Source organism: Oncorhynchus mykiss, chromosome 1 (genome assembly GCF_013265735.2).
Source record: "Oncorhynchus mykiss isolate Arlee chromosome 1, USDA_OmykA_1.1, whole genome shotgun sequence".
NCBI classification, from domain to species: domain Eukaryota; kingdom Metazoa; phylum Chordata; class Actinopteri; order Salmoniformes; family Salmonidae; genus Oncorhynchus; species Oncorhynchus mykiss.
In genome coordinates, this window is record NC_048565.1 from 34,178,684 (window position 1) to 34,206,554 (window position 27,871).

A 27,871-nucleotide genomic window follows, 5' to 3' on the forward strand; every position below is an offset into this window, starting at 1 on the left:
TTGGAGTTGTGCCTGGCCATGCAGTCGTGGTGAACAGGGAGTACAAGAGGGGACTGAGCACGTACCCCTGGGGAGCTCCAGTTTTGAGAATCATCGTGGCAGATGTGTTGCTATCTACCCTCACCACCTGGGGGCGGCCCGTCAGGAAGTCCAGGATCCAGTTGCAGAGGGAAGTGTTTAGTCCCAGGATCCTTAGCTTAGTGATAAGCTTTGTGCTCAGTTAGTGCTCAGTCCCCTCCTGTACTCCCTGTTCACCCACAACGCTGTTAAACGCTGAGCTGTAGTCAATGAATAGCATTCTCACATAAGTGTTCCTTTTGTCCAGGTGGGAAAGGGCAGTGTGGAGTGCAATAGAGATTGCATCATCTATAGATATGTTTGAGCGGTATGCAAATTGGAGTGGGTCTAGGGTTTCTGGGATAATGGTGTTAATGTGAGCCATTACCAACCTTTCAAAGCACTTCATGGCTACGGACGTGAGTGCTACCGGTCTGTAGTAATTTAGGCAGGTTGCCTTTGTGTTCTTGGGCACAGGGACTATGGTGGTCTGCTTGAAACATGTTGGTATTACAGACTCAATCAGGGACATGTTGAAAATGTCAGTGAAGACACCTGCCAGTTGGTAAGCACATGCCCGGAGCACACGTCCTGGTTATCCGTCTGGCCTCGCAGCCTTGAGTATGTTGACCTGTTTAAAGGTCCTACTCACGTCGGCTACGGAACAGCTGATGCTGTCTCAGTGTTGCTTGCCTCGAAGCGAGCATAGAAGTGATTTAGCTCGTCGGGTAGGCTCGTGTCACTGGGCAGCTCGCGGATGTGCTTCCCTTTGTAGTCTGCAATAGTTTGCAAGCCCTGCTACATAAGACAAGCATCAAAGCCGGTGTAGTATGATTCAATCTTAGCTCTGTATTGACACTTTGCCTGTTTGATGGTTTGTCGCAGGGCATAGCAGGATTTCTTGTAAGCTTCCGGGTTAGAGTCCCGCACCTTGAAAGCGGCAGCTCTACCCTTTAGCTCAGTGCGAATGTTGCCTGTAATCCATTGCTTCTGGTTGGGGTATGTACATACGGTCACTGTGGGGACATCGTCCTCGATGCACTTATTGATGAAGCCAGTGACTGATGTGGTGTACTCCTCAATGCCATCGGAAGAATCCCGGAACATGTTCAAGTCTGTGATAGCAAAACAGTCCTGTAGTTTAGCATCTGCTTCATCTGACCACTTTTTTAATAGACCGAGTCACTGGTGCTTCCTGCTTTAAATTTTAGCTTGTAAGCAGGAATCAGGAGGATAAGTTGTGGTCGGATTTACCAAATGGAAGGCAAGGGAGAGCTTTTTACGCGTCTCTGTGAGTGGAGTACAGGTGATCTAGAATTATTTTCCTTCTGGTTGCACATTTAACACGTTGATAGAAATGTGTTAGAACTGATTTAAGTTTCCCTGCATTAATGTCTCCGGCCACTAGGAGCGCCACCTCTGGGTGAGTGGTTTCCTGTTTGCTTATTTCCTTATACAGCTGACTGAGTGCGGTCTTAGTGCCAGCATCTGTCTGTGGTGGTAAATAAACAGCCATGAAAAGTATAGCTGAAAACTCTCTAGGCAGGTGGTGTGGACTGCAATTTATCACAATATACTCTACTTCAGGCGAGCAAAATCTAGAGACTTCCTTAGATTTCGTGCACCAGCTGTTATTTACAAATATGCACAGACCCCCCCCCCCCCCCCCCCCCATCATGTTCTATCTTGCCGGTGCAGCATATATCCCGCTAGCTGAATATCCATGTCGTCATTCAGCCACGATTCCGTGAAACATAAGATGTTACAGTTTTTGATGTCCCGTTGGTAGGATATTCATGATCGTACCTCGTCTAATTTATTGTCCATTGTTGGCGAGAAGTATTGACGGTAACGGCAGCTTTCCCACTCGCCTTCGCTGGGTCCTGACCATGCATCCGGCTCTTTGTCCTCTGTACCTGCGTCGCTTCCTCTTGCAAATAACGGGGATGTCGGCCCTGTGGGGTGTTTGGAGAATGTCTTGTGCGTCCGCCTTGTCGAAAAAATATTTGTCTAATCCGAGGTGAGTGATCGCTGTCCTGATTTCCAGAAGCTCTTTTTTGCCGTAAGATACGGTTGCAGAAACATTATGTACAAAATAATTTACAATTAACGTGAAAAACCCCCACATACTACCACAATTGGTTGGGGGCCTGTAAAATTGCTGCCATTTTTTGTAACTTTTTGTATGCTTGCTTCCTTACTTGTTTTCTCTTATTTTTATTTCTCGTATTTTCTTTGTTCTACCTTATGATACTTTTAGTATTACATTACTATTGATTCCTGCATTGTTGGGTTTAGAGCAAGAAATGCATTTCACTGTACCTTTGCATGTGACATTACAACTAGAAACTTGATTGAAGACTATAGAGTTGATGAGTAGAGTGTGTTACCATGCACTACAGTCTGTCCTCTATACTGTGTGTGTGTTCCAGGACTGTATGTGAGAGAGGAGGTGATAGACATGAAGTCTGAGGAGCTGTCTTACCTTGTCTCTGGTCTTAGTCCCTTCACTGAATACACCTTCACTGTTACCGCTGCTACTGCTATTGGAGAGGGTCCTGCCTCACACGTCTCTGAGAAGACCCGCGAGCAGGGTACACATAGATACTGTATATACATTGTTTTTTAATATGTCATTGTTGTTTATTATTGTTCTTATTGTTGTGTGTTGTTGTTGTCATAGTTCCTAGCTCAGTGGTGGCTGTGTCCTATCAGAACGTTAGCTCCACTTCCATCCTGGTCAGCTGGACTCCGCCCCTCTACCCCAACGGACGAATCACACATTACACCGTTTACGGACTCAACCTGCACAGCAACCAGGCCCTGCAGAGAGTTACAAACAACACCAGCATACTGCTCACAGGTAACTCACACACATGCTGTATGTACACATATACACACATGGTACAGGCCTGGTTCAAGCCTGTGAAGATGTATTGGTGTTAAGTTGCTTGCTGTGTGTTTCAGGGCTGGAGAAGTATACAGGTTATAAACTGCTTGCTGTGTGTTTCAGGGCTGGGGAAGTATACAGGTTATAAGCTGCTTGCTGTGTGTTTCAGGGCTGGGGAAGTATACAGGTTATAAGCTGCTTGCTGTGTGTTTCAGGGCTGGAGAAGTATACAGGTTATAGGCTGCTTGCTGTGTGTTTCAGGGCTGGTGAAGTATACAGGTTATAAGCTGCTTGCTGTGTGTTTCAGGGCTGGGGAAGTATACAGGTTATAAACTGCTTGCTGTGTGTTTCAGGGCTGGGGAAGTATACAGGTTATAAGCTGCTTGCTGTGTGTTTCAGGGCTGGGGAAGTATACAGGTTATAAGCTGCTTGCTGTGTGTTTCAGGGCTGGAGAAGTATTCAGGTTATAAGCTGCTTGCTGTGTGTTTCAGGGCTGGAGAAGTATACAGATTATAAACTGCTTGCTGTGTGTTTCAGGGCTGGAGAAGTATACAGGTTATAAGCTGCTTGCTGTGTGTTTCAGGGCTGGAGAAGTATACAGGTTATAAACTGCTTGCTGTGTGTTTCAGGGCTGGAGAAGTATACAGATTATAAACTGCTTGTTGTGTGTTTCAGGGCTGGAGAAGTATACAGGTTATAAGCTGCTTGCTGTGTGTTTCAGGGCTGGGGAAGTATACAGGTTATAAGCTGCTTGCTGTGTGTTTCAGGGCTGGAGAAGTATACAGGTTATAAACTGCTTGCTGTGTGTTTCAGGGCTGGAGAAGTATACCGGTTATAAGCTGCGAGTGGCTGCATCTACTGCTGTAGGAGAGAGCTCTCTGTCTGACCGAGACGATATCTTCGCTGTCACACCCGAGGATGGTACCTGGCACACACACACACACATATATACACACACACCCCCACCTCTCTCATTATGTGGGTTTCATGATAGAGAGTCCAATGTTATCCCTATCTCTCTCTCCCTCTCAGAACCTGACTCCCCACCCATAGGATTAACAGTGGTAGACACCTCTCCTTCCACCACCACCCTCTCTTGGTCACCCCCGGAGAGAGCCAATGGAGTGATCCAACAGTATGAGGTCCTGTACAAGAACCAATCATATGTGGCAGTGTTGAACAGCTCTGTCCCCAGAGTGACTTTGACGGGGCTGATGCCGTTCTCCTACTATAACGTGTCTGTCAGAGCATACACACGCCTCGGACACGGGAACCACACCTCAGACACACTCACTATGCTGTCTGGGGAGGACGGTGAGTCTACACACACACACACACATACAGTACATACAAACACACACACACACACCACTCTCCGAGTGGTTACCCACTTGTACATGCAGTGAAACAGGACAAATATAAGCACCCCTTATTTGACCTTTTATTTCACACACACACAAACTAGGCACATGCACACACTAACGCCACATGTTGAAGTGTGTGTGTACCCTCTAGTACCGGGAAGTCCTCCCTACGGCCTGTCCTATGAGTCCGTCAGTCCCAATGAGGTGAATGTGACCTGGGAACCCCCCCTAGTGCCTAATGGAGTTATCACGCACTACAGGTACATTTATGCATGGATTCTGGATTTGTACTGTCTCATGATGAAAAGGCTATTTAAATTACGTTTGTTTTGATTTGATTTACAGCCTTGAGCTGCGAAACTCTTCCCACTTCCTCAACCTGACCACACCCATTAGCCACGTCCAGATCACTCACCTAAGGAAGTTTGCGCAATACACTCTGGTGGTGAAGGGACACACACGAATGGGCCCTGGAAACCACAGCAGTGACCCACTCAACATCACCACACTGGAGGATGGTGAGAGCCTCTCTAACACACAAACACACCCCAGAACCACCGCAGTAAACCACTATACATCACCCCAATGGAGTGAGGGATCTGGGGTAAGAGGGGGGAGGTAGAGGGAGGCCATGGTTAGGGTCATTGTGTTTCAGGTGGCCGCGTAGTGGACTATGGCGTTAACAAGACCAGAGACCCTGGACCACAGAATGTTCATCATCACCTCCTCTCACTTCCTCTCTGTCTCAAGTCTTCCTGATCCTCTGACAATACAAGTCAGAGGTCAGGGGCTACCACAGTGTTATTTAACAACATCAACACCATCACTTCTAACCAACCAGCTTTACTTCACAGGGCTGTGCTTACAGATGAGCCAGCATGCAGGCGCTATTTCCAATGATCAAGGAGCGTTTAGCTAACATTCTCTCCTCCTTCCAGTCCATTTCCCCTAGGGACCTGGTTGGTCTTAAATAATAGGAAGTGTGTTTCAGACCCAGACACTCCCCCTCAGTTCCTGTTAGCCAGGAAGTTGTCAGACTACGAGGTAGAATTGTCATGGGAACCGCCGAAAGAGGCCAACTCTGAGATCCTCTACTACATAGTCAGAGTCTGGTGAGTTTGATTTCAATATTGATCGTTAGTTTGAAACCTACTGCTGATGTGATGTTGAAAAAGGAGATGTTGAGGGATGAGTCATTCTGATTGAAGCATGAATTACAGCTGCAACATGGCCAGCTCCAACACAGCTCCAACATGGCCTCCAACATGGCCTCTTCCTCTTCTTCTTCTTCCTCCTTCCTTCTCTCTCCTGTAGGAATGAGTCATCTGAGGTGTGGCAGAATGTAACAGGTACAGCGGTGGTGATCAGCGTTGACTCAGAAAGTCGCTTCAACGCCTCTGTCTCCAGCTGGACGCGCCTGGGGGACGGGGGAGTCCTCATATACATCAGCTTCAGTATTATTGACGCAGGTACACACACACATCTACGTATGGCAAGCACGCATGCACTCACACTCACACACACAACCCTTTGAGAAAATCTTGTAGTCCCAACTGAACATGCCTCCAGTTCATTTTTAGTAAACACAAGTGACATGCAACTTGCACCAATTCATCCTGCAATTCTCTTCCAGTGCCATTTGACCCACCCCAGAATGTGTCGTTGGTGAACCTGACCTTTTCTTCAGTGACCGTCCTCTGGCAACCCCCCACTCAGCCAAATGGAATCCTCCTTCACTATACTCTGTACTACTCAGACAATACCACTGTCACAGAGCAGGTGAGTTATACAGCATCACACTCTATACTACACAGACAATAACACTGTTATAAAGCAGGTGAGTAACACACACACACACTGTATGCTCGTGTGTAAAAGTGAGTTATTTTCTAATGTAAAGGCATCGTTTCTCTCTCTCCTCTCCATCAGCGTATCCCAGTGTCAGAGCTGGACCCTGTCTCTCTGGGGGAGGACCTGTCCTACTGTCTGTCTGGCCTGAGAGGAGGACAGAACTATAGCCTCTGGCTGACCTCCAGCACCATGCAGGGGGACGGAGGGGTCCGTACTGATCCTTTAGACCTACTCACCCCAGATGGCGGTCAGTTTCACACACACACACACACACACACACACACACACACACACACACAGAGAGAGTCTGCACTGTTTTTTCCAACCTCCTGAACTTGCTAAAATCACGTAAAAATTCTGCGATTGAAGTGTAACTTTCAGCTGGCTGGTAAAAGGAGGTAAGTCTGTCAGTCTGACAAACTGGCCCTTTTTGTCCCTCCGAGGCCTCCGTACCTCAGACAACCAGTTTGTATCTCCTTTTACTGAACCCTGTGGAAGCTTACTCTTTGACCTGTTGGATATCTGATAATGTCTTATATTCCCAACAGAGCAATGATACAGGCATCCAGTTCTTTTGTAAACACATTGGCTATCAACAATGTCACAATGCTATCAACATACATCCAGTAGAGATGTTTCATCATGTAGTTTTGTGAGTAGGTCATTATCGTATTAGTGTTAGTAGTTTAGTCTGTAGCTTAAGATGCAGATGAATCATTTTCAAATGGCAGTATCTGGATGATCACAAGAAGTAGCAATGTTCCTGTCAAATAAATTATGTAGATAAAAATAGTAGCTTTTGTGTTATTCAAAAGAAATGTAGTTATTGTTCCTATTTGACGATGATCTCTTTGTTTTTATGTGATTTTGGGAAAAATTGTGTAGACAGACTGCTGCCTCCATCTGACGTATAATAGTGACTGCCTCTTGTTTCGGTCTGAAGATATCTCTAATACTGACTGTGTGTCTCTGCCTCTGTGCTCCAGCCACGGGACCTCCAGCTCACCCTGCCTCTCCTGCCCTGCCAAGCCCAGCAGGGCTCACTGCCCTGGGCTCAGACACCCACACACCGCCCTCTCTCCTCCACCCATCCATCCACTTCACCAGCCTCTCAATCTGCCTTCACTGAGGTCTCCCCTCCCTCCTTATATCTTCCATCTCTGCGTCTCTCCTTCTTTCCATCCCTGTTTCCCCTGGTGCACATGCTCAGTTTGCTCTCTCCATATGGTCAGACTCAGTGACCGGAACTTAGAGGATGGACACCGGAAGTGGGTGTGGCCAGGATGAGTATCTGCTATTCAAAATGTCTCTGTTTTTTTGTTTCTCGATTTGAAGTATCTCTGGTCAAAGTGTTCTTGTTTTATTCCACACTGAGGTTATTCTCTCCATATGACTCATGGGGTGATGATGATGTTAATGATGACGATGTTGTTAATGATGATGATGACAAAGTGCTGTTTTATGTTTGTTGATGTGTTTCTCTCCCTGGGGTGGTGCCAGTGTTTGATTGGTTGATGTTGCTGGTTTGGGTGTAGATGTACTATTATGTGTATATACAGCATAAATAACCTGTAGTGTTCTTCTAGTGCTAGGACTGAGTCTGAAGAATTATCTAGTTCAGTCAGTGATACTAATTCCTCCTCTCTCTCCACAGTGCCCAGTGATCCGGTCCACAATCTCAGTGCTCAGATCTTCAGTTCTACAGCCATCATAGTAAGCTGGGACCCCCCTATGGAACCCAATGGACGCCCCTTCTACTTGCTCACCCTGCAGGAAGCAGGACACCCCCAACCCCCTAAACCTCTGAACCCCTCTTACCCTAACACCAACCCCCCCGGACCCCCCGCTGTCAACAATACCATCACCAAGACAACCAACGATAACGTCTTCCTGTTTACCAAACTCAGGAAGTACTATCCCTACGTCTTCACCGTTACCCCGGCAACCAGCGCCGGCCCGGCCCACAACCACACCAGCCTGCTGCACGTGAGGACTGATGATGATAGTGAGTCTACAGACACACACACACACAAATGCACACATGTGCATACACATACATAATATTAACCCACTCTCTCCCTCCAGTTCCCAGTTCAGCTCCAGTGCTGGTGTCCTGTAGGAACCTGTCGTCCTCCTCTGTGTCTGTGGTGTGGCAGCGCCCCCTGGAGGCCAATGGAGAGATAACAGAGTATTCCCTCACCATGTTCGGCCCTGGCGGCTCCAACACCACACACACCCCCAACACCATCCTCACACTCACACAGCTTCTGCCCTACACAGCCTACAACCTCTCCATCACCGCAGCCACACGCAAGGGCTCCGGACCCCCGCTCCTACTGATGCTGCACACAGATGAAGCAGGTCATCTTTAACCTCTCACCTTTAACCCCTACTAACCTCTAACCTCTACCCTACCATAACCGCTCCAACTGCTGCTGCATACAGACGAAGGCCAGTAATGTACTCTAACATTGTGTTCCACCAGGTCCGATGTCTCCTCCCCGGAACCTGTCTCTGTATAACCACACAGCCTTTTCTGTGTGGCTGACCTGGGAACCCTCTCTGGAACCCAATGGTGTGGTCACAAACTACGGCTTCAGGATCTGGGAGATTAACACAAACACAATCAGATATCAGGTACTGCACACACACAAACACAAACAGTCACAAAGAAACATTAACATTTTTAAACTGGAGTGCTGCAACTTTGCTATGTTCTAACTAGAAGATTTCCAAATTCTTCTCTCTCTCACTCTCAGAACTCTACAGGTCCGTGGACAGAAGGACAGCTGAGTGGGTTCAGGCCTCACAGCTCCTATGAGATCAGTGTGCTTAGCTACACCAGAGTGGGTCATGGAGACCAGTATAGCACTCCTGTGTCCTTCACAACCAATGAGTCCGGTATGTATGTGGGTGTAGGTGGTATGTGTGTGTGGGTATGTATGGTTGTGGAACTAGAAATCAAGTGCCATATGCGTGTGGAATTGGCTATTAATCCTTTTGCATAACCCCTGTGTCTCCTGGCTCCAGTGTCTGAAGTTGTGGGTAACCTGTCCTGCTCTGGTCTGGGCTGGGACTCTGTGTTTCTACACTGGGAGCCTCCAGCCAACCCCAATGGACTCATCCTGTACTACCAGGTCCAGGTGGACAGACACTCAGACTCACAGTCATACATACACCAGGCTGACACAAACCAGTATACGGTCAGCGGGCTGGCACCGGATGCAGAATTCACACTCACCGTAACAGCTGTCAACTCTGCTGGCCCAGGAGACCAGGTCAACTGTACTGCCTACACACACCCCGAGTCAGGTACACACACACACGTACACTACACCAGGAGACCAGATGAACTGTACCCACTCAACCCACTCTTATATCCTCCTGCAGTTCCTGGTGTCCCTCGATTCCTGAGTGTGTCAGAGGCCACGTCCACCAGCGTGACGCTCCAATGGGCTGCTCCCCTCTCTGCTCTGGGCATGCTCACTGAGTACCACATCACTGTGCAGCTGCTGTCACCTGACTGCCTGTCCAACACACCCCTTTCTGAAGCCACACCCCTCCCAGAGCCGAGCCCTTCCCTGGCTCCAGGCTGCGTGGATCAGGAGGTACGTTTACCTGGATATCTGTCGTCATCTTTCTACATGTATATCTGCAGAATACATTTCCTAACATTGAACTCAACATCATATTCATGTTCATGATCTTCCTGGTCAGGTGTTGGTGTCAGTGAATGGTTCTGATGGTGGGGAGGGCAATAGGAGCATCACTCTCCAGTCTCTGGTCAAGTACCGCCTCTACCGCTTCAGAATCACAGCCCTTACTAATGCTGGGCCAGGAGAACACACACCCTGGAGATACACACACACATTGGCTGGGAGTAAGTACACACACCCACCCACGCACGCACATACACATACAGTCACATCCAAAAGGATTGGAACCCTTGACAAATATGAGCAAAAATTGACTGTTTAAAATAAATAATACAAATACCGAGCTATATTGTATGTTCCAAAAAATGAGAAAAATCTATTATTTTATACTAATACAATGGTGAATGTGCATAAAGATTACATAATTCAGATATGACATAATTGTTTTAGACTACAGTGCGCGACCTGGTTCATTGAGCCAATAAATCAGCACAATCTACATTGTTGTTTTTTTCTAATTGCCGGAGTCTTGGAGCTAGAATTAGGATAATGAATATTGTGCTAATGACGATACAAAAAATTATTAAATGTTGAGACCAGTTGAGCCCTGTATAGCACCACAATACACATCAAAATACAATAAACACATTAAACTACACATTAAAACACATCATTATACACAACAATACACAAAAAGCTAAACATAAATCAGTAGTGGAGCGGTTCTAGAGTTTCAAGTTCCTTGGTGTCCACATCACCAACAAAATATCTGTCACGCTTGTCGAAATGATTGAACCAAGGCGCAGCGTGCGTAGAGTTCCACATAATTGTAATTCATAGAAACTAACCAAAACAAAATAAACAAGCAAAAATTAAACATGCCGCTACTGGTGTGCACACAGGCAACTATCTGTAGACTAGATCCCACAAAGCACAATGAGGAAATGGCTTCCTAAATATGATCCCCAATCAGAGACAACGATAAACAGCTGTCTCTGATTGGGAACCATACCAGGCCAACATAAACCATTAGTAACCTAGATGACCCACCCTAGTCACTATCACACCCCAACCAACATAGAGAATAAACAGCTCTCTATGGTCAGGGCGTGACACTATCATGGTCCAAACATACCAAAACAGTCGTGAAGAGGGCACAACAAAACCTTTTCCCCCTCAGGAGTCAGTTGAGAACAAATTCTTATTTACAATGATGGCCTAGGAACAGTGGGTTAACTGCCTTGTTCAGGGGCAGAACAACAGATGTTTTCCTTGTCAGCTCAGGGATTCGATCTAGCAACCTTTTGGTTACTGGCCCAACGCTCTAACCACTAGGCTACCCACTGCCTAAATTTATTCTACAATGTAGAAAATAGTACAAATAAAGAAAAACCCTTGAATGAGTAGTTGTGTTCAAACGTTTGACTGGTACTGTGTATATATTTTTTTTAATTAGCATACAATATAGCTTATACAGTCTTTTTTAAATCATCTTTATCAAGGGTAGCAATAATTCTGGATGTGACTGGAAATACAAGTACCTACACACCCAGGCAGTATGCGTATATTCATACCTGTCTCTCCCCTCAGACCCTGATGCCCCTCCCAGCAACCTCTCAATGACCATGTCCTCCAATGGCCTCCGTATCGAATGGCAACTCCCAGATGTGATTACCGGCCCCACTTCCTACCTCATAGACGTAATCTCTGTGAGTACACATGCACACACACACTCAAAGAATAATGAGAAAAAAGGAGTTTCTTGCATTTGTATGTTGTGTTGTTGTTCAGCTGGATAGCGAGGGGTTAAACCAGTCTATAGTTCGCGGCCCAGAGGAGCTGAGGACCGTAGTTGTGTCAAACCTGACTGCGTTCACTCGCTACTCTGTGACCGTGACCGCCTTCACTGGACGACTGGAGAACGCACGGCGGGACGGACAGGCCACTGAGCCCACTGTCATCAGAACAATGGAGGAGGGTGAGGAACCCACACATACAGTAATACAGTAGCTACTTTATTCAACTGCTAGAAGGTAGTTAAGCACTCTCTCTCTCCTCCTCATCCTCCCTCCATCCCTCTCCCCTGCTCCCTCCAGAGCCCAGGGATCCCCCTAAGAACGTGACCCTCCAGGTAATTCCAGAGGAAGTGACCCGTGTGTTTGTGACCTTTGCCCCCCCGGAGGAGCCTAATGGGAACATCAGTTCCTATACGGTGCTGGTCTACCGCCAAGGCCAGCTAGAGATGACCATCGACCGCCTCACCGTAGTCCAAAACGAGAACCGCACCCTGACCGCAGTCATCGACGGGCTGAAGGGAGGCTACAACTATAGTATACGGGTGAGGATCTCACACACAGGCACAACTACACAAACACATGGTTCACAACAATAATATACGGGTGAGGAACACACACAGTGTCGCATAACAATTGTGCTTTCTGAAAAATTATTCTCACCATTTGAAACACTCCGACCAACTCTCTCTCTCACACACAGATTGCAGCGGTAAACGGAGCAGGTTTAAGCCCCCCCAGCTCAGAGGTTCAGATCACTACAGGGATCAAAGGTACAGTGCTACATAAACACTACATAACCCATTCATAATCCCTACATAACCCCTTTATAACCCCAACATCCTTAGAAACTTAGTTGTAGGGGGTGTCATATTGTGAATATATGTGTGTGCACTACGAACACTTCATGATACAGAAATGTGTGTGTGGGTAGCTCCTGCCAAGCCCACCCAGAGACCCCAGGTGATGTTGGACCGAGGAGGAGTTGCCATGGTAACCTCCAGAAGCATCATTGTTCGCATGCCAGCCTGTTTCTACAGCAATGACAACGGACCAATCAGCAGCATCCAGGTCATCATGTCCGAATCTGGGGGTACGACATCACACACACACACACATAAACACACACTATCACACAGAAAATATATCCTGAACTAAAGTATGTAGGAGCCACTGCTATAGGTCTAGTCTGACATCTGTCTGTCTCTCTGTCTCAGTGATGGACAGCATGAACCTGACCAACTGGAAGACAGCATTTCTCTCTCGTCCCGCCCCCTACCTAACAGACAATGGCTTCCCCAACCCTCTCTGCGTGAGGGACCGTATGAGCAGGGACACACAAACCAGCAGACTCACTTTCTCACGCATTAGACACAGTATTGTGAGGGACAGGGTTCTGGGACATAGAGACTCAGGGGGGGAGCGCATAGACCACCAGGATGATCACTATGTCATCGGAGAGAAGGACAACTGTCTGACTGAAGAGTACAGTAACACACTCTGTAACGGACCCCTCAAACCAAACACTGTCTATGTGTGAGTATACACAACACAAACATGTAAACACATACACGTGCACATAGATATAAACACACACATACGTACAAAGTTTAATACAGTGCATGTCTTTGTCTGTGTGGCAGGTTTAAGTTCCGAGCCACCAACATCCGGGGCCAGTACACAGACTCCGACTACTCTGAGCATATCAGAACAGCAGGTAAGCACTCCTCTTCTCTCCACAAACATCTTTCCTCTCTGATGCAAACTGATTAAACAACACCACTCTCACTCCTTCATTTGAATTTTTTACATTTGAGTCATTTAGCAGAGGCTCTTATCCAGAGCAACTTACTGTTAGTGCATTCATCTTAAGATTACTAAGCGGGTCAACCACATCTCTCAGTCATAGTAAGTACATTTTCCCTAAATAAAGTAGCTATCTGCAAACTCAGAGCTAGTAAGTTTCAAGTTAATGTCACATGCACAAGCACATGAAACGCCTTTCTTGCTCTAAACCCAACAATGCAGGCATCAATAGTAATGTAATACTAAAAGTATCATAAGGTAGAACAAAAACACACAAGAAAAAAAATAAGAAGAACACGTGAAAATTAGAATCTAAATACAGGGCCAGTTTCAATATAATATTATTTTCAATGTGCAGAGATACTGGACTCATGGAGGTAGATATGTATAGTGAGTGCTTGACTTTGACTGAAATAGGTTCCAGTGTCGTGCAGAAAATCTCCCCCCTGCCAGAATCCCCCCCTTTCTAATTTCCTTAATTTTGTGTCTAGATCAAATACTTTCTGTGACACACATCAGAGTCAAATACTTTCTATAGAACAAACTTCACTTCAGGATAGGCAACCGAAATGAATAATTAATGTATGTATGTTAAATTAAACATACAGGAGGGAGTCAAATGTCAAACATTTCAGAACAACTATGGCTGAATTATTATCCTTACACTTTGAAACATACTAATCGAATAAGACATGGGAGAGATGACGAATTTTGTCAAAGAGATTTATTTATAGACTAATACAAATTCAGTAGGGGATTTAGGTAAGGGCGACATGGCCAGCCGCCCAGGGCTGCATCTTGCCGGCCCCGGGTGCAGGCGTGGAAGAGGGGTTTGTCCAGGGCGCCATACAAGCTAGAACCGCCACATACACTTGAAACATATAGCCAAACCGAAAACTGCAGACGAAAATGTTTTCTTCTACTATGTCAGTGAAATGTAGGCTAAACTGACAACGGAGTGAAGAGCAGAAATCTTAACTAGCAAGCAAGTCGCAGCAATGAAGAACGCGAAGAGGGGGAGAATTCTGGCATGGGAGAGATTTTCGGTACAACACCTGTTCTCATTTTGGGTGACGGTACTGTTTGTTTATATTTAGGTGCAGGAGCTCCACAATACTTTTGAGCTAATATGCTAGAAGAGGAACAGGAGCTCAAGCAGAGTAAATGATGATTGTATGTGAGTGTGTGGACGTGTGTGTACGGTAACGTTAGTATAAATGTGTGTGCATGACATGCGTGTGTTGGAGTGTCAGTGTGCGTGAGTGTGTAGAGTCCTGTGAGTATGCATATACACAGTGCAAAAATAAAAACAAAATGCAAGGGTCAACTCACATAGTCCGTGTAGCCATTCTGTTAGCTATGTCTTGTGGTTTAGGAATAGAAGCTCTTCAGGCACCATCTTTACGACTGTGCGTGGTTGAGTGGACCATTTTAAGTCCATAGTGATTTGGACACGGAAGAACTTGAAGCTCTCGACCCGATCCATTGCAGCCCGTCGATGTAAGTGCAAGTGTTAGTTCACGAAAGGCTTATTTTTTATCCTTCCCTCAACCCCTCCTGTCTGTCAGTGGATGGGTTGTTGACCAGAGATGAACAGATCATTCTGGGAGTTCTCCTCTCCTTCTTCCTGGCCCTGCTGCTCATCCTCATCATCTACGCCTCTGTCAGGTAAACTGGTTACAGCTGATGCCTCTAGTTTTGTAGTTTTTTATTTTATTTTTCTATATATATATTTTTTTTAAATTATTATTAACAAATATCAACAAACAAAAGAGAAATAGTCACATACAAACAAGCATACATACAAACGATTTACATTGCCAGGAATCCTAAACAAACAAATCATATTCATTAATAATACAAGTTTTAATTGCCTTTTTGTTTTCAATTTTAGTTAAAGTAGTGCCATATTGTTTAAATTAATTTATAAAGTGAAAAAAGTTAGGTTTTGAATTAGACCATTTGCATTTGTGAATATGAAATTTACCTAGTATTATTAGCAGTTGAATTAAATATACTACATCTTTATCTATGTCAGAATGTATTAAATAAATCATTATATCAAAACCATTAAATAGTACAACCAGTCCTATTTTTTTGTAACAAAATTCTGTATGTCAATCCAAAACATTCTACGATAAATACAGGCAAAAAACAAATGCAAAATGGTCTCCTTCTCCATTCCACAGAAATCACATTTATAGTCAATATTCAGCTTGAATCTTTTCAAAACATGTTTCACAGGATAGATTCTATGTAACATTTTAAATGAAACTCCCTTTACCTTGTTACTGATACAATATTTGTTAGCAATTTTCCATGCTTTCCCCTATTGTATATCACCATAGACATTTGACCAAAATAATCTTGCTGAGGGAATTGTAGTGTCACAAACCATATTCCTAATCTGTTTATTACTACATTTATCTTTGATGTTAATATTGCCAATTCATATATTTTCATGTAAATCTATGTTACTTACATCAACCACAGAGGAATTTAAAAGAGATACAACCCCCATTGGAATTGAAATCAAAAACAATTGCATATTCTTTCAGTGTTATTGGAATTTTAAATGTATCAAGAAATTCCCCAAATGAGAGTAGATATCCATCCTCATTCAGTAACTGACCAACCAAAATAATTGTATTCTCAAACTAGTAACGAAAAAAAAGAGACTTATTTTTAAATTGTTTATCTTTGTTGTTCCATGGAAAGTATCTGTGAGGGGAAAACTTGTGTTTATACACTAACATCCAAGCTAAAATTGCCTGCTTATGGAATTTGGCCAACTTTACTGGGATTTTATCAACATCAAAATTACATCAAAGCAGACATTCTAAACCACCAACAGAGTCAAATAAATACTTAGGGAAGACATTCTAAATACTGTTCTGGTTCTTAACATACTTCAGAATCCAATTTATTTTAAAAGTATTAATTAGAGTTTTGAAATCTATAACCTCAAGTTTTCTAGTTTAAACCCAGCCAGCCATAGTCAGTTGTGTCAGAGTGATTGACATGTTCCTCATCCAATGACAGGATCCGTCAGCGGCAGAAGGAGGGCGGGACCTACTCTCCCCGGGAGGCGGAGATTATAGAGACCAAGTTTAAACTGGATCAACTGATTGCTGTGGCTGACCTGGAGCTGAAGGAAGAGAAACTACACCGGTCAGTGTGTGTATGCCTGTGTGTGTCTTTTTCTCACACATACACACCCCCTCTCTCTCATTCGCACACAACTTCACAAAGGTTTACCCACTGTAACATTATGCTCACTCTGCCTCTACTACTCTACCTGCATGCCTACAGAATGTGCATGGCTGCTGCTAACACACACGCACGCACACTACAGTACACACATAAACACACACACAATCACACAAAGGCTGTCTGTGCTCTCCACTCTCACTCTAACCCAGGGTTTTACAAACTCGGTGCCCGTTTTGAGTTTTGCCCCAGCACTACACAGCTGATTCAAATGATCAACTAATCATCCAGCTTTGCTCCAACTCCTCTCTCAAACTCTCTCTCCAGGTATTCCTCCTTCTTCTTTAGACGGAAGGAGATATTTGTCATCCAGTAAGTTGTAGCACTCAGTGTGTGTAGTCCTTGTTAAATAGCACTCCATGTGTGTGTGTTGCTGTGTTGCATTGCTACAGTTGGAAGTGTGTATTGTTGTCTCATGGCTTTAGTCTACTGAAGTGCTGTTCAGTCAGCCAGTCTGTCTGTAACTGTACAGTAATGGAAAGTAAAGTCTGCTGTACTCACAGTGTACTGGTGTGAGTGGAAAGTAAAGTCTGCTGTACTCACAGTGTACTGGTGTGAGTGGAAAATAAAGTCTGCTGTACTCACAGTGTACTGGTTGGTGTGAGTGGAAAATAAAGTCTGCTGTACTCACAGTGTACTGGTGTGAGTGGAAAATTAAAGTCTGCTGTACTCAGTGTACTGATGTGACTGGAAAGTAAAGCACTCACAGTGTATTGGTGTGACTCATATTGTTCTGTCAACTCTGTTTCAGACTTCTCAGCTACAGAAAGTCTCTCAAGTAAGTCACCTAATGAGTGTGTATGTTGTTCTATGTCTACATTATGTGAGTTTGTTGGGCAATAATAGTTGGATTTGGATTGCTGCCCTGTGAAGGATTTCTCTTATCCCCACCTCCTGTTTGTTTGATTTTTGATATTCATATATGGTTTATGCATTCATGTGTGAGCTGTGCCAAGATTTTGCTCTTGTAGGACAAAAAACGTGATTCTGATTATCTCTGTCTCTCAGGCCCGTCAATAAGAAGTCTTTCCTGCAGCATGTAGAGGATCTGTGTGCCAACGAGAACACCAAGTTCCAGGAAGAGTTTGCAGTATGTAACTCTAACCTCTGACCCCATGTGATAACCTGTGTGTGTGTGTGTACGTGGATTGACAGCGTTAACCCTGTCTTCTCTAGGAGTTGCCCAAACTGCTGCAGGATCTGGCTACTTCAGACGCTGACCTTCCCTGGAACAGATCCAAGAACCGCTTCACTAACATCAAACCCTGTATGTACACACACACACACACACACACACACACACAGTGAGCGTAACACACACACACAACCTAACACATTCTCTCCTCTACAGACAACAACAACCGTGTGAAGCTCTTGTCTGAACCTGGCATGCCTGGATCTGACTACATTAACGCTAGCTTCATCTCAGTGAGACACACACACACACACACACAGAAGAGAACACTCATGCTTTCAGAGAAGCTCACATTTCTAAACACCCCAACGTTTGTGTTACAAAACTGGAGACCTGTGACCTACTCTGTTCTGACTGTAACATTCTTCCTCTCCCGCTTAGGGTTACCTGTGTCCTAGTGAGTTCATCGCGACCCAGGGTCCTCTCCCCGGCACTGTGGCTGACTTTTGGAGGATGATCTGGGAGACTCGCACACGAACCATCGCTATGCTCATACAGTGCTATGAGAAAGGAAGGGTAAGGACCGGATCAAGGTTTTAATAGTGTCAGGTTCGTATGTCTGTTCAGATCCGGTCACCAATTTTGTGGGTGTGTTTAGATCCGGTGTCACCAGTACTGGCCAGAGGACAATAAGCCAGTGACAGTGTTTGGGGACATCATCATCACCAAGCTGACAGAGGACGTTTATCCTGACTGGACCGTCAGAGCTCTCAAAGTGGAGCGGGTAACACGCACACGCACACGCACACGCACACACACACACACACACACACACACACACACACACACACACACACATATATATATATATATATATATATATATATATATATATATATATATATATATATATATATATATATATATATACATACATACATACATACATACATACATACATACATACATACATACATACATACATACATACATACATACATACATACATACATACATACATACATACATACATACATACATACATACATACATACATACATACATACATACATACAGTGCATTCGGAAAGTATTCAGGCCTCTTTACTTTTTTTCACCTTTTGTTAAGTTACAGCCTTATTCTAAAATGGATTAAATTGTATATTTTCCTCATCAATCTACACACAATACCCCATAATGACAAAGCAAAGAGATTTTTAGAATTTAAATAAGATATATATATATATATATATATATATATATATATATATATTTTTTTTTTTTTTCTCTATAAATTAGCAAAAATGTCAACTGTTTTGGCTTTGTCATTATGGGGTATTGTGTGTAGATTGATGAGGGGAAAAAAACAAGTTTATCCATTTTAGAATAAGGCTGTAACGTAACAAAATTTGGAAAAAGTCAAGGGGTCTGAATACTCATCGGGACATGGACTCTACAAGGTGTCAAAAGCATTCCAGAGGGACGATGGCCCATATTGACTCCAATGCTTCCCACAGTTGTGTCAAGTTGGCTGGATGTTCTTTGGGTTGTGGACCATTGTTGGTTGATACACTCAGGAAACTATTGAGTGTGAAATCTAGCAGCACTACAGTTCTTGACACAATCAAACCGGTGCACCTGGCAATTCAATATTTTGTCTTGCCGATACAGCCTCTGAATAGCACACATACACAATCCATGTCTCAATTGTCTCAAGGCTTAAAAATCCTACTTTCAGTTGTCTCCTCCCCTTCAACTGCACTGATTGAAATGGATTTAACAAGTTACATCATTAAAGGATCATAGCTTTCACCTGGATTCACCCGGTCAGTCTGTAATGGAAAGAGCAGGTGTTCCTAATGTTTTGTACAATCAGTGTATATTTGAGTACCCCAGAGTAAACAAGTTCAGAGTTATCCTCTTGACAATAAAATCATTATTCTCTCTCTCCTTCTAACTCCCTCGCTCTCTCTCCCTCTGTCACTCCTTCTCTCCCCACCCTCTCTCTCTGTCTGTCTCCCTTTCTCCCCCTAGCATGGGGACTACATGGTGGTTCACCACTTCAACTACACCTCCTGGCCAGAGCATGGTGTACCAGATTCCAGCACCACACTCATACAGTTTGTTCGAGCCATCAGAGCCAACAGGCATGAGAACACTACTATAGTGGTGCACTGCAGTGCTGGCGTGGGCAGGACAGGAGTGTTTATAACGCTGGATCACCTGATCCAACACGTCAGTGATCACGACTTTGTGGACATCTACGGTCTGGTGGCTGAACTACGCAGTGAGAGGATGTGTATGGTGCAGAACCTGGTGAGAAATATGCATTTATACAACATGTATCATAATATAATATTCTTACTGTGATATGGATATGATACTTCATACTATAATCTAGTTTTCCTGGTGCATTCAAACCTGCCAGACAGAATCTTAGTCTGTTCACGCATATCCCCAGGCCCAGTATATGTTCCTACACCAGAGTACTCTGGACCTGCTGAACAGTAAAGGAAACAGCCAGTCCATCTGGTTCATCAACTACTCTGCTCTGGAGAAGATGGACTCACTGGAAGCTATGGAGGGTGAGCACACACATATAGAAGAACACACACTAGCATACACATACGTCATCAACGCACATTTCACATATCTACTTTTTTGTGCTCTTGCAGGTGATGTCGAGCTGGAATGGGAGGAGACTACGATGTAAAGGCTGAGAACTTATCAGTCAGCTTCACACCTGATGAACACACATCTATCCCTGGGTCATGGGGCCAAATCCTGGACACACTGACTGTTTGTCAGATGGATTGCTCCACCAGAGATGGAGGGAGAGAGAATTGTGTAGTCCAGAGTCATGTTTCCTCTAGCTTCTTTGGGAACACAAGTTGTCCTTTTCTGGCAGGAGGGTCAAAACAACAACAGAAACTTAGTTGTTTACCTGGCCTGAATCATCACACAATTACAGTCCTCGTGGAGTCCTGCATCTTTTGTAAAAGTTCACAGGCAGAAAAGATAGGGATATATATCACACATGGAGGTTTACAGGTATCTTGCAATAGTCATTCCACTGTGTATTTCATTGGATTCTTGTATCATGTTTTTGTATATTAGGTTTTTCGGCCAAATAGTGTTGTCACGGTGTTCATATGTTTCCTTCGCTGTGTTACTACGTTTATATCACGTGTTGCTATGTTTGTCATTGTAATTGGGAGGTTTGAGGTATAATATATTTGTGGGGTGTTCTTGTGTATTTGATGTATTTTGTTCCACATCTGTGTTTTGGACCAGAAGTAAAATCAACTCCACTACTCACCTACTGTCTGTCTGTCTGTCTCAGTGAGCTGTTTAGAGTATAAAAATGACACCCCAAAAGAGTGAAGCATGAAATGCACTGAGAATCTCACTGACTGCTGATACTGTAGGTACTTATCACAGTGGGAGGCCGTTCCTTCTCTTGCTAGAACAAAAGCGGTACCTGTTGCGTGCCGACCCGGTAGCGACGAACCTACGCAATGCTTGTCAGTGGCCAACAGCTTGACTTGGAGCCAATCAGAAACACAAACCTCCATGTGGGGGAGCCAACAAAAAAAATGAAAATATAGGGGCTTTCTACAAAATAGAATCGTGACCATAAGCAATACGCATGGATATGCATTGCCAAACAACGCTACTGCCCCCTTCTGGTTTGGAGTATTGTAACAAGGCTGAGTGGCTGACGACTTCCAAAGTCTTTGCTGTGTGAACACAAAAGAGTGACTGCCAACACTGTTCAGAGGTGCTAAGTACTGTCGGCAGGCAAACCTTTCACATACACAAACGGATAGACAGGACCCAGGACTCAAGGCAGAGTACAAACTACTTTATTATGTAATTCTCTTCAAACATAAATCTTTAGAAATATTCCATTAGTAAACACTGTAATTGTTATAAACATGATATCTTAGTAAATACTTAATGTGACGGTGCACAGGTGCTCTCTTCAACAGTGTAAGACATCTCCAAGATGGATGCAGGACAGGCGAGCCAAACTCAGTGTTAAGGTGATATGTTAGGGCTTTAGAACATGCTAAAATGTCTACTATGACTCCTGCTTGTTTTCCACTAAACCATCTAGTTAATGCTAACGCTAGTGTGATCACAGCTACAGTATAGCCCTTTACACAGAGCTCTAATTATGATAATGTATCATCTGTGTGTGTGTCTCTTGTGGTAACAGTGGGTAACACTGTTGCCCTCATAATCTGAAAAACAAATAGATTTCCACCTCTGTACAAATACATAAATACACACATCGGCAGTCCGTCCATTCCTTTTACTATATATATATATATATATATATATACCACCTATATACTGTGCACATGTTCAGTATTCCGATATACTCTAATAATATGGTGCAACACGAAGAAGATCAGCCTCAGTGGGTCACCACGTGTCACAGCCCTCAGAGAGAGGGAAAGGGAAAGAAGAGATGTAACAACACTATTATAATAATAATGAAACATATTCAATATTCTGATAAATAAACATACTTAAGTAATTCTGTGGTTTAATGCTCTGTGTGTGCATGTGTGTGTACTGTGTGTGTATATACATTCCTACATGCATTCCAGTGGAGAACAGGTTAATCATGTGAGAATGGGTAATAGTTAACCCTTTAGGGATTCAGAAAGTGAGATTGAATATTCAAAAGTACAAATTAGATAGAATGTTAGAACATGACTGGTCAATAACATACAATGTTCATGTTATTACTGATCAAACAATAAGTTAGAATGTTGAACAGTTTGTCGTCAGTACTGGTATCTTCCTGAGTGTGAGGCTTGGACCAGTGTAGCAAAACCTCAGAGAATAGAACAATGGTATTCGCACACACATGCAACAAGCACACACAGACACACCCTTTCACACGCACATACACTGGCAGACCCTTATAATCTCAAACACACATGCACACGCAGATATGTTAATCAGGGTAGAAGTCTGACATTACGAATAGAAATACAGATTGTAATCATCTGTAAGCCAGGAGTCAGGAGAAACAGTCTTCCCTCCCGGCAAATCTGACATACTCACTTCTTCACGATCAAAAGTATTATTAGCATCTGATTATCATATTTTACCACACATCACCAAAACACAGTGTGCTAAAGAGGAGGGCTAAAACCCTAGATGATGTTGATGATGTCATTGAGGTGACATGTCTCCATGTCCAGACAGCTCAACACATGGAGGAGATCTGTGTGTTCCATCAGCTGTGTGACATCAGGGCAGGGTTAGAGTCGGGGATCAGGTGGTGAGAGGTTGTATCCTAAATTGTTCTTTCTAAAGTCAGGAACAGATATAGATATGTACAGATGACACTGTGTCACAAGAGCTGTACGATTAGAAAATCTCTGTTTAGAAATGTTGTCAAAATGACATCCTATTCAAAAATACACATGAAATCATTAGATGACTTTGATTTTATATTGATTTGAATCCTCTCTATTATCTCCCACTCGCTTTATCGGCTTATTCCCTTTCTCTCAGACGACTTCCTTCCCGCCCTCTTTCTCTTCCTTCCTTCCTCGTCTCACCTTTTCTCTATCTTTGTCTATGAGTGTTTGTGTTGTGTGTGTTTCACCAATACAGTACATGACCGTTTAACAAAAGGTCAGAGGGCGCATGATAAGGTGTGGTAGGGTGAGGGGGTCATATGTCAGACGAGGCTGCGGGAGCCACTAGAGTTGCGTCTGCGGAGGGGGTGAGGCAGGGTGTGTGAGAGAGGGCAGGGGGAGTCGGGGGGACAGTACTGGTGGGGGTGGTTGTAGGGGGGAGGAGGGGGAGGCAGAGGGGGCTCAGATCCCTCTCTGACCCGTACTGGCGTGGACATCGCTGATTGGATGAGGCGGTGGTGGGAGGCGGGGCTTCCTTGGTTGAGGAAAGCTTCCATTCTCCCGCGGCCGCTCTGGTCCATGACGATCACCTTGACGATCTGCTGGCATTGAATGAGAGTGTCTGGGCGGAACTCTCCGGGGTGGGTGGCACTTAGCATGGCTGGTGCTGCCAGAGCCAGTTGGGTGGAGTCAGGACTGGTCACATGGTAGGTCTGGAGCAGCCTATCAGGGCTGGGCTGGGTCATGTGGTAGGTCTGCAGCAGCCTATTGTGAATTGACACCTAGTTTAGAAACAGCCAGAGAATGGCATGAGGAGTTACCAGCCTGAATGCAGCCTACAGCAGCCCTCTGGTGGGTTAGATACACTGGCAGCATGCAGGCATGCAGGGAGTGAACGCATGCTAACACACACACCAGCCCAGAGACACACCTGTGTTTGGGTGGAAGGGCGTTTCAGGGTCAACATTTGGGCTCCAGTGGGTGGGTGTGAGTTTGCGTGCGTGTGTGGAGGAGGAGGAGTGTGTGTGGAGAGGGATGAGTGTGTGGGGGGAGATGACACCGAGGGCATGGTGTCTCATCCAACACAGAGATATACATTGCTAAAGGACTGACTAAGAGTTAGGGGTTGGGGCTGCCAGGTCTGTAGAGAGGGTATTTAGAGCGGAGGAACTGGGCTTGAGTCATACATGTGCATGCATACACAGACACACACATACATTAACTCTGAGTCTTGCCATGGAGATGGTTTTCTAGCAAGCCAGCAGGGCTTAGAAAAGCTTATGACGGCTGGGAGGCAGATGTTGTGTTAGCAGGAGGCTAATAGCTAACTCCCTACTAGCAGGAGGCTAATAGCTAATAGATAACCGTGCATTGGCAGGTGGCTAATAGCTAATTACTGGTCTCTGTTAGCAGAAGGCTGATGGCTAAAGCTATCCCTCCAGTTGCAGCTGTGTTGCTATGAGGCACACAGAGCTGGAGGGAGCTGAGGAGGGTCTCCCTACTCCTCGCCTGTGTGCATCTTTGCTAACACACATACACTTACCTGAGGCAGAGTGTGTATGTGACTCACCTCCACAGTGTTGTTGCCAGTCTTGTCATACAGGTCTTGCTGGGCTGAGGGCAGAAACACACAAGTGACACTCAGATACACAGCATGATGTGTGGATGCTAGTCGCTAACTTTGTGTTTGTTACCAGTGGGTGATCCTGTGTGTCGACTGAGTGTGTCCATCTGTCCTCCATTGGTGTGGGGAGTGTGAGTCTGCACCCCCTGTTCTCTCTCCAGCTCCCCTACAGACAGCGAGATATGACCATATAATTACATAAAGAGCCTGCTTGTGTGTGCATGTGGTGTGCGTGCGAATGCGTGTGTGTGCGTGTGGTGTGCGCGCGTATGCGTGTGTGTGTGGTGTGCGTGTGTATACGTGTGTGTGTGGTGTGTGTGCGAATGCGTGTGTGGGCGTGTGGTGTGCGTGCGTATGCGTGTGTGTGTGGTGTGCGTACGAATGCGTGTGTGGTGTGCGTGCGGTGTGCGTGCGTATGCGTGTGTGTGTGGTGTGCGTACGAATGCGTGTGTGGTGTGCGTGCGTGCGTATGCGTGTGTGTGTGTTGTGCGTGCGTATGCGTGTGTGTGCGTGCGTATGTGTGTGGTGTGTGTGCGTGCGTGCGTGCGTATGTGTGTGCGTGCGTACGTGCGTATGTGTGTGTGCTCACATTGGATGTGTATCTGCTCCATCTCGTTGACCTCAGTGATGGACTCACGTAGCTCCTCTGTGAAATTCCTGAGCTCCTCTCCGCTGGGGGAGCAGAAACTCACCAGCTGCTTCTTCTCTGAAGAGAACGGACTCAACATGGTGATGCCATGAGCATAGTCTGAACACACACACACACACAAAAACAGTTAGCTATGTAACCAGAATGGCGATGCCATGGGCATAGTAGGACTCTGGACAGATAATGTCACCGCTCATAGTTAGCTATGTATGGGGCAGTACAGTGTAATAGCATAGTATAGCAGTAGTAGTAGTAGTAGTAGTAGTAGTAGTAGTATAGTAGTAGTGTAGTAGTAGTAGAGTAGTAGTAGTAGTGTAGTAGTAGCAGTACTTTTAAAGTAGTAGTAGTAATAATAATAGTAGAGCTGTAGTAGTAGCAGAGTAGTAGTAGAGTAGTAGTAGTAGTAATAATAATAGTCGAGTAGTAGTAGTAGTAATAGTATAGTAGTAGTACTAGTAGTAGTAATAATAGTAATAGCAGTAGTAGAGTAGTAGTAATAATAATAGTAGAGTAGTAGTAGTAGTAGTAATAGTAGTAGCAGAGTAGTAGTATAGTAGTAGTAGTAATATTAGTAGCAGAGTAGTAGTAGTAGTAGTAGTAGTAGAGTAGTAGTAGAGTAGTAGAGTCGTAGTAGTAGTAGTAGAGTAGTAGTAGTAGTAATAATAGTAGAGTAGTAGTAGTAGAGTAGTAGTAGTAGCAATAGTAGTAGCAGTAGTAATAGTAGTAGCAGCGTAGTAGTAGTAGAGTAGTAGTAGTAGCAATAGTAGTGGCAGTAGTAGTAGTAGTAGTAGCAATAGTAGTAGCAGTAGTAGAGTAGTAATAGTAGTAGAGTAGTAGTAGGTGTAGTAGAGTAGTAATAGTAGTAGTGTAGAAGTAGTAGTAGCAGAGTAGTGGTAGTAGTAGTAGTAGTAGTAATAATAATAATAATAGCAGAGTAGTAGTAGTAGTAGTAGTAGTAATAATAGAGTAGAATAGTAGTAGTAGTAGTAGTAGTGTAGTAGTAGTAGTAGTAATACTAATAGTAGTAGAGTAGTGGTAGTAGTAGTAGTGTAGTAGTAGTAGTAGTAGTAGTAGAGCAGTAGTAGTAGTAGATGTGTAGTTGTAGTAGTAGTAGTAATAATAAGTGTAGTAGCATATTAGTGGTAGTAGTAGAGTAGTAGTAGTGATACTAATAGTAGAGTAGTAGTAATAGTGATAGTAGAAGCAGTAGTAGTAATAGTGGTAAAGTAGTCTTAGTAGTAATAATAATAGTAGAGTAGAAGTAGTAGAGTAGTAGTAGTAGTAGTAGTAATAGTAGTGGCAGAGTAGTGGTGGTAGTAGAGTAGTTGTAGTGATAATACTAGTAGAGTAGCAGTAGTAGTTGTAGTAATAGTAGTAGTAGTAGTAGTAGTAAAGTAGTAGTAGTAGTATAGTAGTAATAATAGTAGAGTAGAAGTAGTTGAGTAGCAGATTAGTAGTAGTAATAATAATAATAATAGAGTAGTGATGGTAATAGTATTTATTAACCTTTATTTAACTAGGCAAGTCAGTTAAGAACAAATTCTTACAATTGTACAATGACGGCCTATCCCAGCCAAACCCTACCCTAGCCCGGACAACGCTGAGCCAATTGTGCACCGCCCTATCAGACTCCCGATCACGGCCGGTTGTGATTCAGCCCAGGATTGAACCAGGATCTGTAGTGACACCTATAGCACTGAGATGCAGTGCCTTAAACCGTTGCGCCATTCGGGAGCTACTAGTAGTAGTAGTGTAGTAGTAGTTGTAGTAGTAGTAGCAATAGTAGAGTAGTAGTAGTAGTAGAGTAGTTATAGTAGTAGTAGCAAGTTGTAGTAGTTGTAGTAGTTACATTCATTGCTGAAGAGGTGAAACTGCATGCCCAGTAGACCCATGGCTTTACAGAAGGTGTAGGAAGCAGAAGTCTTCTTCTTTGGACACAGCTTCAGGATCTGTGTGAGGAGACAACAGAATGGACATAAGCCATACAGTGAGCACACACGCATACGTGCGCATACACATACGCACACACTTATACAACAGGTGGGTCTAATCCTGAATGCTGATTGGTTAAAAGCGCATTCCAGCCGGTGTCTATTCCACAAATTACCACCGGCTAAATCTATGACCGTTCGATTTGACGTCATCTCTCCATTTAGACGTCATCTCACATTTCTTTTAGACTAACATTTAGTTTTCAACAGCGAAAATGTGTATAAACCTTACTGTCTGTCTCTCCGACATTTGCAACGTTTTTTCAATATTCAAATTCGATATCCAACTGTCCCATGGAAATGAACGTGTTGGAATCGGGAGTTGGGACGAGAGAGAGGCAGGCAGCGTTTTCAGCCAGTCGAAGTCATGAATCAGCTGGCATCATTTTTATGGATATATAT

The 27,871-nt window shown here is 44.3% G+C and overlaps 2 protein-coding genes across 6 annotated transcripts in view; one reads left to right on the plus strand and one right to left on the minus strand.

The window, feature by feature from the left end:
* Positions 1-21,139, plus strand: part of LOC110521642 (phosphatidylinositol phosphatase PTPRQ) — a 45,278-nt gene extending 24,139 nt beyond the window's left edge. For 3 of the 4 annotated variants that reach the window (XM_036976180.1, XM_036976186.1, XM_036976202.1), the window contains 32 exons: positions 2,490-2,651; positions 2,741-2,920; positions 3,761-3,868; positions 3,980-4,261; positions 4,463-4,571; positions 4,657-4,829; positions 7,817-8,167; positions 8,248-8,523; positions 8,648-8,799; positions 8,922-9,063; positions 9,193-9,474; positions 9,553-9,770; positions 9,880-10,042; positions 11,409-11,527; positions 11,610-11,796; positions 11,915-12,156; positions 12,315-12,384; positions 12,546-12,704; positions 12,829-13,147; positions 13,255-13,328; positions 14,986-15,085; positions 16,460-16,588; positions 16,955-16,999; positions 17,439-17,465; positions 17,696-17,777; positions 17,864-17,954; positions 18,039-18,115; positions 18,264-18,398; positions 18,481-18,606; positions 19,856-20,137; positions 20,283-20,406; positions 20,497-21,139. In XM_036976180.1, the coding sequence (XP_036832075.1) occupies positions 2,490-2,651; positions 2,741-2,920; positions 3,761-3,868; positions 3,980-4,261; positions 4,463-4,571; positions 4,657-4,829; positions 7,817-8,167; positions 8,248-8,523; positions 8,648-8,799; positions 8,922-9,063; positions 9,193-9,474; positions 9,553-9,770; positions 9,880-10,042; positions 11,409-11,527; positions 11,610-11,796; positions 11,915-12,156; positions 12,315-12,384; positions 12,546-12,704; positions 12,829-13,147; positions 13,255-13,328; positions 14,986-15,085; positions 16,460-16,588; positions 16,955-16,999; positions 17,439-17,465; positions 17,696-17,777; positions 17,864-17,954; positions 18,039-18,115; positions 18,264-18,398; positions 18,481-18,606; positions 19,856-20,137; positions 20,283-20,406; positions 20,497-20,534 (5,024 nt within the window). In that variant the 3' untranslated portion in view covers positions 20,535-21,139. The remainder of the gene's footprint in view (positions 1-2,489; positions 2,652-2,740; positions 2,921-3,760; positions 3,869-3,979; positions 4,262-4,462; positions 4,572-4,656; positions 4,830-7,816; positions 8,168-8,247; positions 8,524-8,647; positions 8,800-8,921; positions 9,064-9,192; positions 9,475-9,552; positions 9,771-9,879; positions 10,043-11,408; positions 11,528-11,609; positions 11,797-11,914; positions 12,157-12,314; positions 12,385-12,545; positions 12,705-12,828; positions 13,148-13,254; positions 13,329-14,985; positions 15,086-16,459; positions 16,589-16,954; positions 17,000-17,438; positions 17,466-17,695; positions 17,778-17,863; positions 17,955-18,038; positions 18,116-18,263; positions 18,399-18,480; positions 18,607-19,855; positions 20,138-20,282; positions 20,407-20,496) is intronic. The other variant, XM_036976194.1, reaches the window with a different exon arrangement.
* A 532-nt stretch (positions 21,140-21,671) lies between these two features.
* Positions 21,672-27,871, minus strand: part of iqsec3b (IQ motif and Sec7 domain ArfGEF 3b) — a 45,034-nt gene continuing 38,834 nt past the window's right edge. The window contains exons 11-15 of one of the 2 annotated variants that reach the window (XM_036976369.1): positions 27,328-27,427; positions 25,419-25,577; positions 24,900-24,995; positions 24,776-24,819; positions 21,672-23,987 (exon numbers count right to left, since the gene is read on the minus strand). In XM_036976369.1, the coding sequence (XP_036832264.1) occupies positions 23,529-23,987; positions 24,776-24,819; positions 24,900-24,995; positions 25,419-25,577; positions 27,328-27,427 (858 nt within the window). In that variant the 3' untranslated portion in view covers positions 21,672-23,528. The remainder of the gene's footprint in view (positions 23,988-24,775; positions 24,820-24,899; positions 24,996-25,418; positions 25,578-27,327; positions 27,428-27,871) is intronic. The other variant, XM_036976378.1, reaches the window with a different exon arrangement.